A 14,110-nucleotide genomic window follows, 5' to 3' on the forward strand; every position below is an offset into this window, starting at 1 on the left:
GTGTTGTTGTGTGTTTTTTTTAATTTTTAAATAACATAATTTTATTTAAGTGGTTCCTGACTGTAGCTAAAATCACCCAGTTTTATTCATTCCAAGTGGCTTATAATTCCAGCTGAGGACAGAGGTTATAAAGAAGCATTGCTCCCCACTTTCTCCTGCTGTAGCTCACGCCAGGTGCTGTGAGCATGCTGCAAACATTTCTATAGGTGCGCTCAGGGTGAGCATTTGGGGGCCATTCCCATTGCAACTGCTGCCCTGTGCCCCCTCCTCTCTCATGCACTCGACATTGACCGTATCCATATGCCCTCAGCCTGTGCTGAAACATAAGAACACTCACTGTTTTCAAGCCCCGATAATTTTAATTGTTATTCATTTTTATATATTCTTTAAATTATTTTTATTGACTTCAGAGAGGAAGGAGAGGGAGAGATAGAAACACCAATGATGAGAGAGAATCATTGATCGGCTGCCTCCTGCTCACCCCCTGCTGGGGATTGAGCCCGCAACCCGGCATGTGCCCTGCCTGGGAATCTAACCATGACCTTCTGGTTCATAGGTTGATGCTCAACCACTGAGCCATGCCAGCCGGGCTTCTTGTTCATTTTCAAATGTGCTGGCAATAGTCTGATAACAGATCATGGCATGATATTTGAAAACCTCTGCCCTAGATCGCTTTTCAGGGCTTACAGCCATCGAGTATGTGGACGTTGGCTGATAATGTAACCACATTCATGATCACAGTGTTTTCCCCTGTGGAATTGTCTGTTCCCCAGGGATGAGTTCAACCTGAAACTGACCCTCCTCAGTAATCAGTGGCAGGGAGTGATTCGCAGGGCCCAGCAAAGGAGAGGCATCATCGACAGCCAGATCCGCCAGTGGCAACGCTACAGGGAGATGGCAGAAAAGCTTCGCAAGTGGTTGGTTGAAGTGTCCTATCTGCCCGTGAGCGGTCTCGGGAGCGTCCCAATACCACTGCAGCAAGCGCGGACCCTCTTCGATGATGTGCAGGTAAGGGGCAGAGCACGCTGGTTGAACCTCTCCTGCATTTCCACTCTGCACACTTTCCCCAGCCTCCGTTTCTCAGAGGGGTTCTGGAGTGACTTTGGAATGAGGACAAACGTTGTTCTCAGATGTCAACAGACACATAGAACAGGGGTGGGCAAACTTTTTGACTCGAGGGCCACAATGGGTTCTTAAACTGGACCGGAGGGCCGGAACAAAAGCATGGATGGAGTGTTTGTGTGAACTAATATAAATTCAAAGTAAAGGAGCGGAGGGGAGAGCAAGAGAACCGGATAGAACAGCTGGATCCGGCCCGCGGGCCGTAGTTTGCCCACGGCTGCACATAGAAAATGACTGCTTTCCAAAGGCCGTATTTAATGATGAAAGTTTGGTAGGTTCCAGCTTCATACAAACACTCCCTCCTCTTCACACACCCAGGCCACCCAGCAGCTCCTTGGATCCCATCAGGGATGGAGAGGAAAGGGAAGGACAACCTTGCATTGACTGCACTTATTTTACTCACGAGCCATTTAAACAATTCACTGGAGTGTTCCAGAGAAGAGAGGGGCTCAGTCCTGTGTCCATTCCTGGTCCAGCCCCTCACTTTCACCAGCCTGGGAATTTGATTTGGGATTCCAGCTTCTTGGACAGATACCTCCTAGCCTTCTCATCAGTCTGTCCCCGCTTCTCATCACTGGGTCCCTCTTCCTCTGAAGGTCACTGTTCCCTGCTTTCTTCCTCCTCCTCACTTCTCTTGTAGACCTCATGTACACATGTGGCTTCAATGACATCCTAACAGCAAAGAATGGCCAAATTGGTATCTTTTGGCCACATTTACGCCCCGAGCTTTCAGCTCATGTAATTCATCTGCCTTTTAGATTTATGTGTATGTGCATCACACACATAACATACTCTGTGGTTTCCAACAACATCTGGGTTCTCTGGACCAACCATTCTCCATCAGTCCATTTCCCATGTTCCCGATCTGAGGAAATGTCATCACCAGCTAGCGGTCTATCAGTCAGGAGCCAAAGCTCTACTCTTCTTTTTCTCTCCCTTCCCATGTCTAATATTCCTCGTTTCCATCCCTACTGCCACTGCCTTAGAGGAGGTGCTCATGGTTTCTTGCCTAGACAGATGAGAGCTCTCTAACCTGTCGTAGTAGATCCAGCACATGCTCTTCTTTGACCGCATTTTCTACACTGCTGCTTTCAGCAAACACGTCATTTTTCTGCTTAATGTCCTGTGAATCTCAGTCACTTTTATTTTCCAAACCCAATTTCTATGCAAGGTGGTCTTGCCTCATCTTCTTCCGCTCTTCGATGCATCCTACATTCCAGCCACTGGAAACTACCTCCATGGTCCTAAAATTCGTATTTAGCTTGTACAGCAAATTAGCCCATCCTCATTCCTCTGCATGGAAGGTGTTCTCTCCCTGACTCCTCGCCCTCACATGACACCAGGTCCTTAACCTGGTTGTGTTTATATGTCTTTCAAGACTCACAAAGGTATTACTATTTTGAGGGAGCCCCCTGTGTACCCCATGTGGGTTACATATGTGATGACTGATCTTTCTTTGAATTAGTTTGTTTATATTAAATATGAATTACAAATGTTTTCTGTGGAAGAAATATAAAGATCATAATAAAATTTTTAAAAGCAAATACACACACACACACACACACACACAAATATGACAGTGTGCTCCCTGTGCATAAATTTTACAGAGCAGTTTTCATATTGTCTCATGATTTTATTTAACCGGAAGCAGACACTGGGCCTCTCCCTATTGACTTCTCATTTATTTTTTTTTAATATGTTTTATTGATTTTTTTACAGAGAGGAAAGGAGGGATAGAGAATTAGAAACATAGATCAGCTGCCTCCTGCACACCCCCTACTGGGGATGTGCCTACAACCAAGGTACATGCCCTTGACCGGAATCGAACCTGGGACCCTTCAGTCCGCAGGCTGAAGCTCTATCCACTGAGCCAAACCAGTGAGGGTGACTTCTCATTTATTTACACGTAGTTTGATTCATGCACAAAGTATTTGCTCAGTAAATGCTTATAGGATAAAAGAGGGCATGCTATGTCTGCAAAAATCCAGGGTCATTGAAAAATACTTGGAATAGGGAAATGATGAAGGAAAGAATGAGAAAGTAAACAGCTACGCTTCCTTTCAGTTCAAAGAGAAAGTGTTTCTGCGACAACAAGGCAGCTACATCCTGACCGTGGAGGCGGGCAAGCAGCTGCTGCTCTCTGCCGACAGCGGGGCCCAGGCCACCTTGCAGGCCGAGCTCACGGAAATCCAGGAGAAGTGGAGAGCCGCCAGCATGCGTCTGGAGGAGCAGAAGAAAAAGCTGGCCTTCTTGCTGAAAGTAGGTCCCACCCTTCCTCCTGTAGATGTAGCAGAGTTGCAAGCTCCTCCCATTGGTGTCCTGCAAATCAGATAACGCCAAGGTCCTTGTCAACCTGCGGTGTTCTGACCTCCTATGTCTTATTTACGACCTTGTCCTGTCTTGCACAAACTGGAAAAGTCTCTCCATTTTCAGCAGTTTGTCTTTCGGGAAAATCCCCCAACAAAGTCGTTTTAAGTCTAACGAGACCATCCAAGCAGTGAATTCTGATTGATGGCCGGTGCTAAGCCAGGAGCAATGTGATAACTGTATAAACCCAGACAGGAATGCAAAGAGTAGATTCCACTCCCTAGTCTAAGACTCCACAGTGGTTTTCAAGATTGATATCTCTTATTTTATAGCAGGGAAAGAACTATCCAGCAAGGTACTCTTGATTTGATCTTAGCTTATGCAAGTGTGTTACTATGAGATAAAATCTGCAGGAGCTGTATTAAGCCTTTGGTTGGATTCCGATTGCATGCTGATCATGCAGCAAGTTTAGGGAAATGTAGGTTTATCCAGATTTCCCACAATTTGCTTTTCTCCCTCACTTTTCAAAGCCATTTCTAAATATGTAATTAAATCAGCAGTTGAAAAAGAGTATGGGCTCTGAACTTAGATAAACCCAAATTAAAACTATAATATACCAAGTAATCTGGTTGACTCAACCTCCCTCAACCTCAGTTTCCTCCTCTGTAGAGTGGGTATGATCCTTCATACTGCATTACGAGGATTTAATGAAATATTGAAGGTAAATCATGGTGGCACATATCAATAAATGATGCTAATTGTCATTGTTAATAATATCATTTTTAAAAAAGTGAACACAGCTAAATACTAAAGATTTAAATATGTTGATACTCACCAACACTTTAATGTGATTGTCTATTTAAATTGGCCTGTGACTTTTTGGATCAAAGGTAATAACTCAAGTGAATGGAATACATTTTATGGGTAGGTTGTTTTTTTTAATACTTAAAGTGTACACACCCATTGGGTTTATCCTATTAAATTTTATTTAATGATATATTACCTGGGTATGGGAAACAATCAAAAATGTCATTGAACATTTGTTAAAGAACAATTATTTGCAACACAGCACAATTCATCAGTAACACAATATGCCAGATTCTTTTTTCTTCAGTTTTGCTTTCAGGAAAGGATTAAAAACATTGCAACTCATTCTGTAGAGAACATGTTAATCATATGTTTTTCTTTATCTGTGCTGGGATTATTGGACACATTCCTAGGACCTAATAAGGCGAGATGGTTGACTCACTGCATTTGCTTTTCTTGTCAGTCTGTTTGTTGGCGTGTGAAACATCCATTTTGACAGATGTTTGCAGACCGTGACATTTCGCTATTTCCTTATAATTCATGTAGTAAAGAGACTTGGCTATAGTTTCAGAATCTAAGCCATCCTTGGAAAGGGAAATCCCCATTCTTTTCTTGTTAAAGTTTGTTTTATCTTAAATCATACACGAGGTCCTACTTGCCTAAGGAGTTTATGAAGCTAAATTCTAATGTTTGGACAGCCTCATGTTACTGTATCTTTCCCCCCACAGCAATAACAAAATGCTTATCTATTTTTATCTCCTAATTTAATACTCTGAGTAAATGTGCCAAAAATGTAAGCATTATAATTCTATGTTCTTCATGGTCACCTACTTTATCATCACTCTTAATTTTGTTATAATAAATGAGGACGTGATCTTTTCCCTTTTGGATCAATGAATGTTATTGACTGTGGATTGATAGGTTTCAAAATGTGGGATGACTAAATTGAGAATGCTGTCCGATTTAAGTAGAAAGAGGATCTTTCTGTCTACTCACTTTGCTTAGCATTGATGAACTCGGTGTGGCCCAGGAACACGGAGGTATTTTAGTAAGGGGAACTAGAGCAAATCTGACCAAGATCCACTGTTTGCTTGCTTGTTTGTTCCTGGTGACTAGGAAAGGGAATGTGGTGACATACTCTAGGAAATTCCCTAAAAGTGAAATCAGAATCTTGAGCCAAATTCTCAGGTCAGTTAGAAACCAAAAGACATTTTGAGTATGGGAGATCTCTAGTCAACACTTCTTAAAGAAGACAGTTTCGGTAAATAGCACCTCTGGGTTGCTGTGTTAAAAATAAGGCACCGGGAGAGAACACAGAAATTACCCAGACAAAGAAAGATGGGTAGTGATGAAAGAGATAATGTAAAGAAAAATGCAACATGATTTGGCACCACACGAATTATTAGAAGCAACTCTAGTTGTTTTTCTTTGGAACTCAGTAACTTGAGGTGTGGGGAGGGATCCCTGGGGAGGGCTGTGAAGGAGGGGGAAGCCAGGAATGGGGGGTATTAGACAAAATCAAGGGGATTTGTTTAGTTGAATTTAACTTGCATTGGCACTGAGACAGCAGATAAGAGTTCATCTGTAGGTAGGGTGCTGTAAAGAATCAAGTCTCCATTATGATTTCTGTGTTTTCTTTCTTTTACTTTTTTATTACAAAAGAAATACATGTGTCTGGTAAAAAAAAAAAAATCAGGTGATAATTGATGTATGAGAATTCAGAGGGTATTTTTCCTCCAGTTACCTACAAAAGAATGCATAGAATTTTTTTCTTCCTCCGCCCATTTTAGGACTGGGAGAAATGTGAGAGTGGAATAGCCGAGTCCCTGGGGAAGCTGCGCGCTTTCAAAAAGAAGCTTTCCCAGCCTCTGCCGGGTCACCACGAAGAGCTCATTGCGGAGCAGATGCGCTGCAAGGTGACTGACTGGGTTCAGCTTTTTGGTCGGTTGGTTGGTTGGTTGGTTGGTTGGTTTGGTTTGGAATAATTTTTTATTGATTTCAGAGAGGAAGGGAGAGGGAGAGAGAGGGAGAAACATCAATGATGAGAGAGAATCATGGATCGGCTGCCTCCTGCATGCCCCCCACACTGGGGATCGAGCCTGCAATCTGGGCATGTGCCTCGTCTGGGAATCGAACCATGACCTCCTGGTTCATAGGTCGATGCTCAACCACTGAGCCACACCAGCTGGGCTGGACTGAGCTTTACCTGTGACCTGCCTGTGTGCTTCCGCTGTAATTATGCCTTTGAAAGCATAACCAGGTCACACTCCTATGGCGTCTGCATGCAGATGCGAGTTCCGGGTGTATTGCAACAGAAGTGATCTCTTAAGGCAGCCACACGGAGAGTTCATTGTAGCAGAAGAGTATCGTTCACGGGAGGGAAAGCAAGGCTGGGCGGCTTGGGGACCCAGCAGACAATGGCCTGGAGGGGCACGCCCTGCTGTGCAGACTCTACTGTAAGGAACAGCAACTGTAAATAGCTGACCTCAGTCACTGCCTGGGACACAGTCCTCCCGTCACTCAGGGCCCCCCACTGACAGATTATGATTGACACCTCCAAGTGCACTTGGAAGCAAATCAGTGGCTAATGCAGACCACTAGCTCACTGAGACCAACATGACGGAGCGGCTGAAGGATGCCTTCCATGCACACCTGGGTAGCCAAGGGTAGTGCCCAAACAGCAGTTCTCTGCTGAGCCACATGCAGGTCAAATCAAAACCACCTTTAAAAATGTTCTGTTCCCCAAATTATCCACATCCTCGTGTTTCCTGTCATTTGCAAATCACTACACTAGAGTAATTCTGTTTAAGACGTCACACATACTTAGTAATTTGGATTTTAATCAGTTCTCTGCTTCACTTTGGCTAAGAAGTTAAGCATTTAAGAAAGATTAATTATTAAAGAAGTCTAGAAATCAGCATCGTCCTGTGGACTGAAGGGTAGCAGGTTCGATTCCGGTTAAGGGCGAGTACCTCAGTTGCAGGTTCAATCCCTGGCCCTGGTCGGGGCATGTGCAGGAGGCAACCAATCGATGTGTCTATCTCACGTTGATGTTTCTCTCTACCTCTCCCTTTCCCTTCCACTCTGTCTAAAATCCAATGGAAAAATATCCTCAGGTGAGGATTAACAACAGCAAAAAAGAAATATAGACATCATAAAATGTGTGCATATAAGAATTTTTCTTTGATATTAAAATTATGGCTATTCTTTGAAACTTGAGAGAGTCAGACTTAGGAAAAGTAGAAGGTAGTAAGTGTGCTTTATATCGTGGATGGTGAGTAAAATAAAATCACGAGGTATGAATGCATAAATATGCAAAGATTTAAAAAGAGTTTGTGTTAAACCCGTGATTGTAAATGCATGAAAAATGACTGAAGAAACCTTCAATAACCAGGCATGGGCATTTATTAGCCCCTTCCCTGTGCCAGTGACTGTATGTCGTGAGCACAGCTCACGAGAACAACCTTTTATTTCCCTACTACAGGTTTGAAAACCGTGACTTCTAGAAGTTTAATAGCTTTTCAAAGTTAGTAAATATCAAGGTTGCCTGAGTCCAAAGGCTTTATTTTTACCACATGGACTCAAGCCAGGGAGTCTGGGAGTCTGAAAGAGTTGGTTTCAGGTGGTGGTGTTACTTTTTAATTTATTTTATTTTATTTATTTATTTTTAAGCATGTTTTTATTGATTTCAGAGAGGAAGGGAGAGGGAGAGAGAGATAGAACCATCAATGATTGATAGAAACATCAATCATTAATCGGCTGCCTCCAACATGCTCCCTACTGGGGACTGAGGTGGCAACCCTGGCATGTGCCCCAACCAGGAATTGAACCGTGACCTCCTGGTTCATAGGTTGATGCTCCATCACTGAGCCACACCGGCTGGGCTGTTGTTACTTTTTTAATCTAAATGCCAATTCTGATGTTTGAGTTGGGGCTTAAAAACTTGTAAAAAGAGGAAAACCTTTGCAATGGCATGGCAACTTAATATGTCTATGGATATAAACAGGAATGCTGCATATGTAATACACCTGGACGATTTGATCTTTCAGCCAAATCCTGTTACCATGGGATCTCATCTCCCAAAATACACGACACTTACAAACATGCCCTGCCATTAAGTTTGGAGATTAAAAGGATGCACTTTGATCCAGCTCCTTTCTACTCTTCCCCCAAACCACCCTTAGCAGCAAAGCAAGACAATTACCTAGAAAATTCAGGCTGAAACTTCATTTGCTTAAATTGCCCAGGACATTAGCCTCTGACAGTGCCATTAATTGCCTTTGCCTTTGGAAACTTGTCTGCTATGGGAAGAGACAAAAAGAGAGGGGAAAAGCCATGTGAAATATTCTATTTATATATTAAATTATCTGGAATCTAAGATCATCAAGAGCTGGCAAAAAACATTAGCTATGCAAATTGCAAAATCTGTTCAAACATTGCAAAAACTAATGTCAACCTATTCAAATATTTTTTTTATGATTTTTTTCTTAAATTGGCTCTCCCCAAAATCAGAAGATATGTATATGGACAAGTTACTCAAAGAAATCTCTAATCCTGCAAAAAATGCATTCAGCCCGTTATTTTAATTTGAGTAAAATTATCACTAGACCTTCTCAACTTTTACCTTATAACTCACAGAAGGTGTTTGAACATGAAAGTTAAATTTAAGAGTTTGAGTTTAAAAAAATATATTTTATTAATATGATCAGTAACTGAGAACAAGAAAAATGGATGGGCTAGGAGTTTATGAAGTCAATTTAAAAGTAAAGAAGGTCAATGAGGTAATGCAACTTCAACTCTTCAACTTAGAAAAGATGATCAAAAACGATCAGTGGAACGATGAGTAGATGGTGGAAAGATTCTGTAGGCAACCAGATATTTTATCAGAACTTGGAAAACAATCAAATTATGCAGAAGAAAATAACTAGATACTATGTTAGATGTTCAAACAGAGTGGGGTGGAGAGGTAATTGTATCAAGAAGGGATTGCCAATACACTTCAGAAATTGTTGAGGATGAATGTCCATGAGTATTCACGTTTGCCTGTTTGTTTGCCTTTAATCTAGGAATTGGAAACTGCAGTGGGGAGCTGGACAGATGACTTGGCCCAGTTGACGTTACTGAAGGACACCCTCAGTGCCTACATTAGCGCTGAAGATGTCTCCATGCTGAACGAACGTGGGGAGCTTCTGCAGAGGCAGTGGCAAGAACTGTGCCGCCAGGTGAGAGGAGTTCTGGACTCCGCACTAGTTCAGGGAGGTGGAATACCTCTCCCCTTCCCTTCCACTCTGTCTAAAATCCAGTGGAAAAAAATCCTCAGGTGAGGATTAACAATAACAAAAAGGAAGTCTAGAAATCATAAAATGTGTGCATATAAGAATTTTTCTTGGATATTAAAATTATGGCTATTCTTTGAAACTTGGGAGAATCAGACTTAGGAAAAATAGAAGGTAGGTAGTAAGTGTGCTTTACATCATGGATGGTAAAGGGCCATGATCTGAGATGTCAAGTAGCGTGGCTCCCATTTGGATGGGTCTCATAACTCATAGTAGGCACAGAGGGAGAAATCTGTTATTACAGATATATTTCAGTTGAACTTTGGGCCATGGGCGCAGGATGCAGTGTGCGGACAATGTTTTGTTGAGTTGTACGGTTGAAACCTATGTGGTTTTGTGAACCAATGTCACCCCAATAAGTAATAAAAAATATTTTAGATGAAGGCAAATTATGTCTTACCATTGCATGTGAGATGCTTTCATTCAAACTGGATTTTGCTCTCTCTTTCACTGGCTGGCATATTTTTAAGAGGAAACACAGTTCTGTGGTTCATGGTTGTGGTTTTGCTGGGTAGATATTGGTGGTCTGTTTCTTACTTTCAACGTGTAAAAGCCATTGTTTTCGGTGCGGGTTTAGATAATACTGTGGGGATGGTTCTGTCCATGGCACTTTGTTACTGCCCATTTATCATGGTTATTTTTAATAATTCAAATTATAATTTCCTTCTATGTATGCAATACCTTGAAAGAGACACCAGATTGAGTTTTGATTTGGAAATGAAAGGAAAGGATTGGTGGAAAGGTAACAAGAAGACATGCGGGGCAAAAGGAATAACATTGATTAAAGGCCCTCAAGTGAAGAACAGGCCCTGAGCTGGAGTCTTGAGACCACACCTCCAGGAAGCAGGGACCATGTCTGCCATCCTCCTTCCTGTACCTGGTTGTCTTACCTGACACATAATAGGCTGTGATGCATATTTGTCCCACCGACCAGTCACTATAATTGTTGTGAATTTCACAAGCTATAGTAGATGCTGCTAGTATCAAGTTTATAATTGTGCTGAGACTAAAATCAGTCAGAAGGATCTATACAGTGAAGGAAAAACTGGGTATAAACAAGATAAAACAATGTATAAAGATGTAAGCAAATTGAGGGGAATGTGGATTGCGGAGAATGAAGAAAATGCCTGTTGAAGAGGATACCTCTTGAACTGAGATGGGGAGCAGAGGCGAGGCATGCGGCCTGCCAGCCGTGAGTTTGACATGCTTGATGTAGAGGATGCAAACAGATGTGTTGGACACGGTGGCAGCTTAAAAGAGGCAGAGGAGTGGAGCAGGGGCCCTACCTGGGGAGAAGCAGGTGTGGAGGATGAGGAAGAGACACTTGAGAAGGAGCCTGCTATGGCTCCCCTTTCAGGCCAGCTATGCTCCAATCGAGATCTCTTCTCTCCCTTCCTCCCACTTCCCCCAGCGTTAGCAATGCTTCTCTTCATGCTTCAGAAAACATTAAAACAGCGTTCAAGAGGCTTATAGACTCTTAATTCATTTAACAGCCACAAGAAATTTGTTGGTAGGTAAATTTCCCTCTGTATGGTTAGATTAAAACCCAGACATTTCTCAGGCCATGAGCAAGAGGAAAATTCTGGAGTGCACTTGGTAAAGGTGTGAAAAGTTTCCTACGAATGCATGCTATACTTTTAAAAGGGAGAAACCTAAGAGATGATTTTCATAAATGTGCTAATGTTTTGAGTTAAAAATTAATTAGCCACTTTCCACAGAGCTCCATATTCTCAGTGAAGACAGTGAGAAATTTACCTGGAGGGTGATAATGTCAATCACATGTTTTATTATTATCTGAATTTTTTAATCCAAAATCAATACATTACATATTTTTTAATGTAAAGATTTATCATGGTATGGTACATAAATGAAAGCTAATTTGGTGGGTACAAATAATGAAAATTAATCACAACGCTGTTTAGTTACTTTTATGTTATTTGTTTTTCTCAAAATTCAGCAACATCTAGCACTCGCTGACTCAATACTTTCCAGTACATTATGTATAATGATTTGAACTAGATCAGGGGTCGGCAAACTCATTAGTCGACAGAGCCGAATATCAATAGTACAACGATTGAAATTTCTTTTGAGAGCCAAATTTTTTAAACTTAAACTTCTTCTAACGCCACTTCTTCAAAATAGACTCGCCCAGGCCATGGTATTTTGTGGAAGAGCCACACTCAAGGGGCCAAAGAGCCGCATGTGGCTCGCGAGCTGCGGTTTGCCGACCACAGGGCTAGATCCATTTCTCTGGCTGGTGGATGTCTATAAAGCTTTCAGAGAGATGAAACTTTAGAGAGTCCTCTGAACTCCCACATCCCTTTTGGTGTGTGCCATCATGGTGAGTGTACGGTTCCCCACTTCTTCTTTTTCTTCTTATGTTTTAGAGAGAGTGGAAGGGAGAGAGGAGCGAGGGAGAGAGAGAGACATTGACTAGTTTCCCCCTGCTCACTTTGTTGGGGCCAGGGATTCAACCTCTAACCAAGGTATGTGCCCTTGACAGGGAATCGAACCTGAAACCTTTTGGTCTGCAAGCTGACAATCTAACCACTGAGCAACTGGCCAGAGCTTTTTCTTTTTTTTTTTTTAAATGTTTATGACTTGATTGCAAGATTATGAAGGTCTGGAGGACAAAGACTATTTCTTTTTATTTCCAATGTGTAGAACAGCTAAGTGTTCTTATGCTTATAATTTAGACAAGACTTTCGAACATTTATTTTATGCCTTTATGTTTGCGTTCCTCTAAATGTAAAATAATGCCAAGGTTTCTGAATCTATTGGAAATTAAGAAGATTGTGATTATCTAACACTTTTTGCTTTAAGGAAATGTACTGTGCAAAAATACCATAAGAGCCCTAGCTGGTGTGGCTCAGTGGATAGAGCGTCAGCCTGTGGACTGAAGCGTCCCAGGTTCGATTCCGGTCAGGGCACATGCCAGGGTTCTGGGCTAGATCCCCAGTAGGGGGCTTGCAGGAAGCAGCCAATCAGTGATTCTCTCTCATCATTGATGTTTCTGTCTCTCTCCCTCTCCCTTCCTCTCTGAAATCAATAAAAAAAAATATTTTAAAAATACAATAAGATATAAAAGGTATGAATTTCCAGTTATAAAATGAATAAGTTCTGGGGCCCTAAAGCACACAGCAGTGACTATTATAACACAGTATATCATACAGTCACAAAACTGTATTATGTACTTGAAAATTGCTCAGAGAGTAGATCTTAAATGTTCTCACCACACACACACAGAAGGTAATTAAGGGAGGTGATGGAAGTGCAAACTAACCTGTCATAGTCATTTCTCTTTATACCCACCTATCAAATATCACCACACTCCACCTTAAATGTACATGATGTTATATGTCAATTATATCTGAAGCTGGAAGAAGAAAAAAGGGAAAAGTTGTAAAATTGCTCACCTGGATTATCCAGGGTAGACAGTTGTGAGTACATGAAACAGCTTATTCTTGTGTTATTATTTATTAATTATTGTATTATTTCCCATACAAACCACTCTAAACCTCCTTTTGCCCCACCCTGTATACAGACAGCAGTCTGTTTGGAAATACATTTTGAAAACTGCTGTTGCCATGACAACATTAATACTTGCACCTGGGAGTGGACTAAAACTTAAAAAAAGAAGAAGCAGGTTGAGTATATAGTGTTTCTAGAAACTTTCTATATCGAGCATCTTAAGGCACGAAGCTAAAGCATACTTACCTCACATTACTTCAATCTAAAAGAATTAGTTAAATCAGTGGGAGTTTGCTCACCGTCAGGCCAAAGGGGCCGCCAGGAGAGAAGTGTAAGGAGGAATACACTAGTAGATTAGTTACTAGGTCTTCACTTAGTGTTTCCGGAGATGTTCTATCAAGGATAAAACCACAAAAGGAAGTGAGCTTGTGCCTAGGTCTCATTTTCAAAGTTACAGACGGGTGTTAAACACAGCACTACTGCTCTGCCAAGAGCAGGGAGTCTGCGCAGGTTCCAGTGGGAGCTGTCAGTGAGCAGCGGGGAGTCACCAGGGGGTGAGGATGCAGAAGATGCGCTGTAAGTAGACTTGGCAGAGGAGAGTTCATATAGAAAAGTGTCCTGTTTTCACATAGGCTCCCCAGATGCCTGGCTGTGACTGTGCAGCCATAGGTCACGCGTGCTTTTATTCCTGTTTGGGTTTGTAGATCCGTGTGTAATTCTAGTTGAGGCATAAATATATCCTCATTGTGATAGCTCGGTGTTTTTCAAATTGTCATGGTGAAAATATTTGAAGTAGTGGAGGATGTGTTTCCTGTTCAGCTGCCTCACTCTGGAGGTTTTAGCCAGTGCTCGTCAGCTGTTGGCAAAAGCAGTATGTTCATGCCCTGGAGAAAATGTAAGTGCTAAGCTGGTAAATTGGAGGGTTTCAACTGAACCCAAAGAAAGAGATGTTAGCGTTCCCTTATCATGCAGCTTAAATATTGGTTTTACAAACCACACGGAAAACGCTGTCCCCATTAGGAATTAAATCTTTTGAAAACCTTTTGGCACCAATTTGTAACCAAAAG

The 14,110-nt window shown here is 41.9% G+C and overlaps 1 protein-coding gene across 6 annotated transcripts in view; it reads left to right on the forward strand.

The window, feature by feature from the left end:
* SYNE1 (spectrin repeat containing nuclear envelope protein 1) overlaps window positions 1-14,110 on the forward strand; it is a 400,736-nt gene that overhangs the window by 327,456 nt on the left and 59,170 nt on the right. For all 6 annotated transcript variants that reach the window (XM_080663595.1, XM_080663598.1, XM_080663597.1 and 3 more), the window contains 4 exons: window positions 774-1,008; window positions 3,187-3,381; window positions 6,027-6,152; window positions 9,303-9,458. In XM_080663595.1, the coding sequence (XP_080519721.1) occupies window positions 774-1,008; window positions 3,187-3,381; window positions 6,027-6,152; window positions 9,303-9,458 (712 nt within the window). The remainder of the gene's footprint in view (window positions 1-773; window positions 1,009-3,186; window positions 3,382-6,026; window positions 6,153-9,302; window positions 9,459-14,110) is intronic.

This window comes from Plecotus auritus (assembly GCF_963455305.1).
Source record: "Plecotus auritus genome assembly, chromosome: 4".
Classification (NCBI taxonomy): domain Eukaryota; kingdom Metazoa; phylum Chordata; class Mammalia; order Chiroptera; family Vespertilionidae; genus Plecotus; species Plecotus auritus.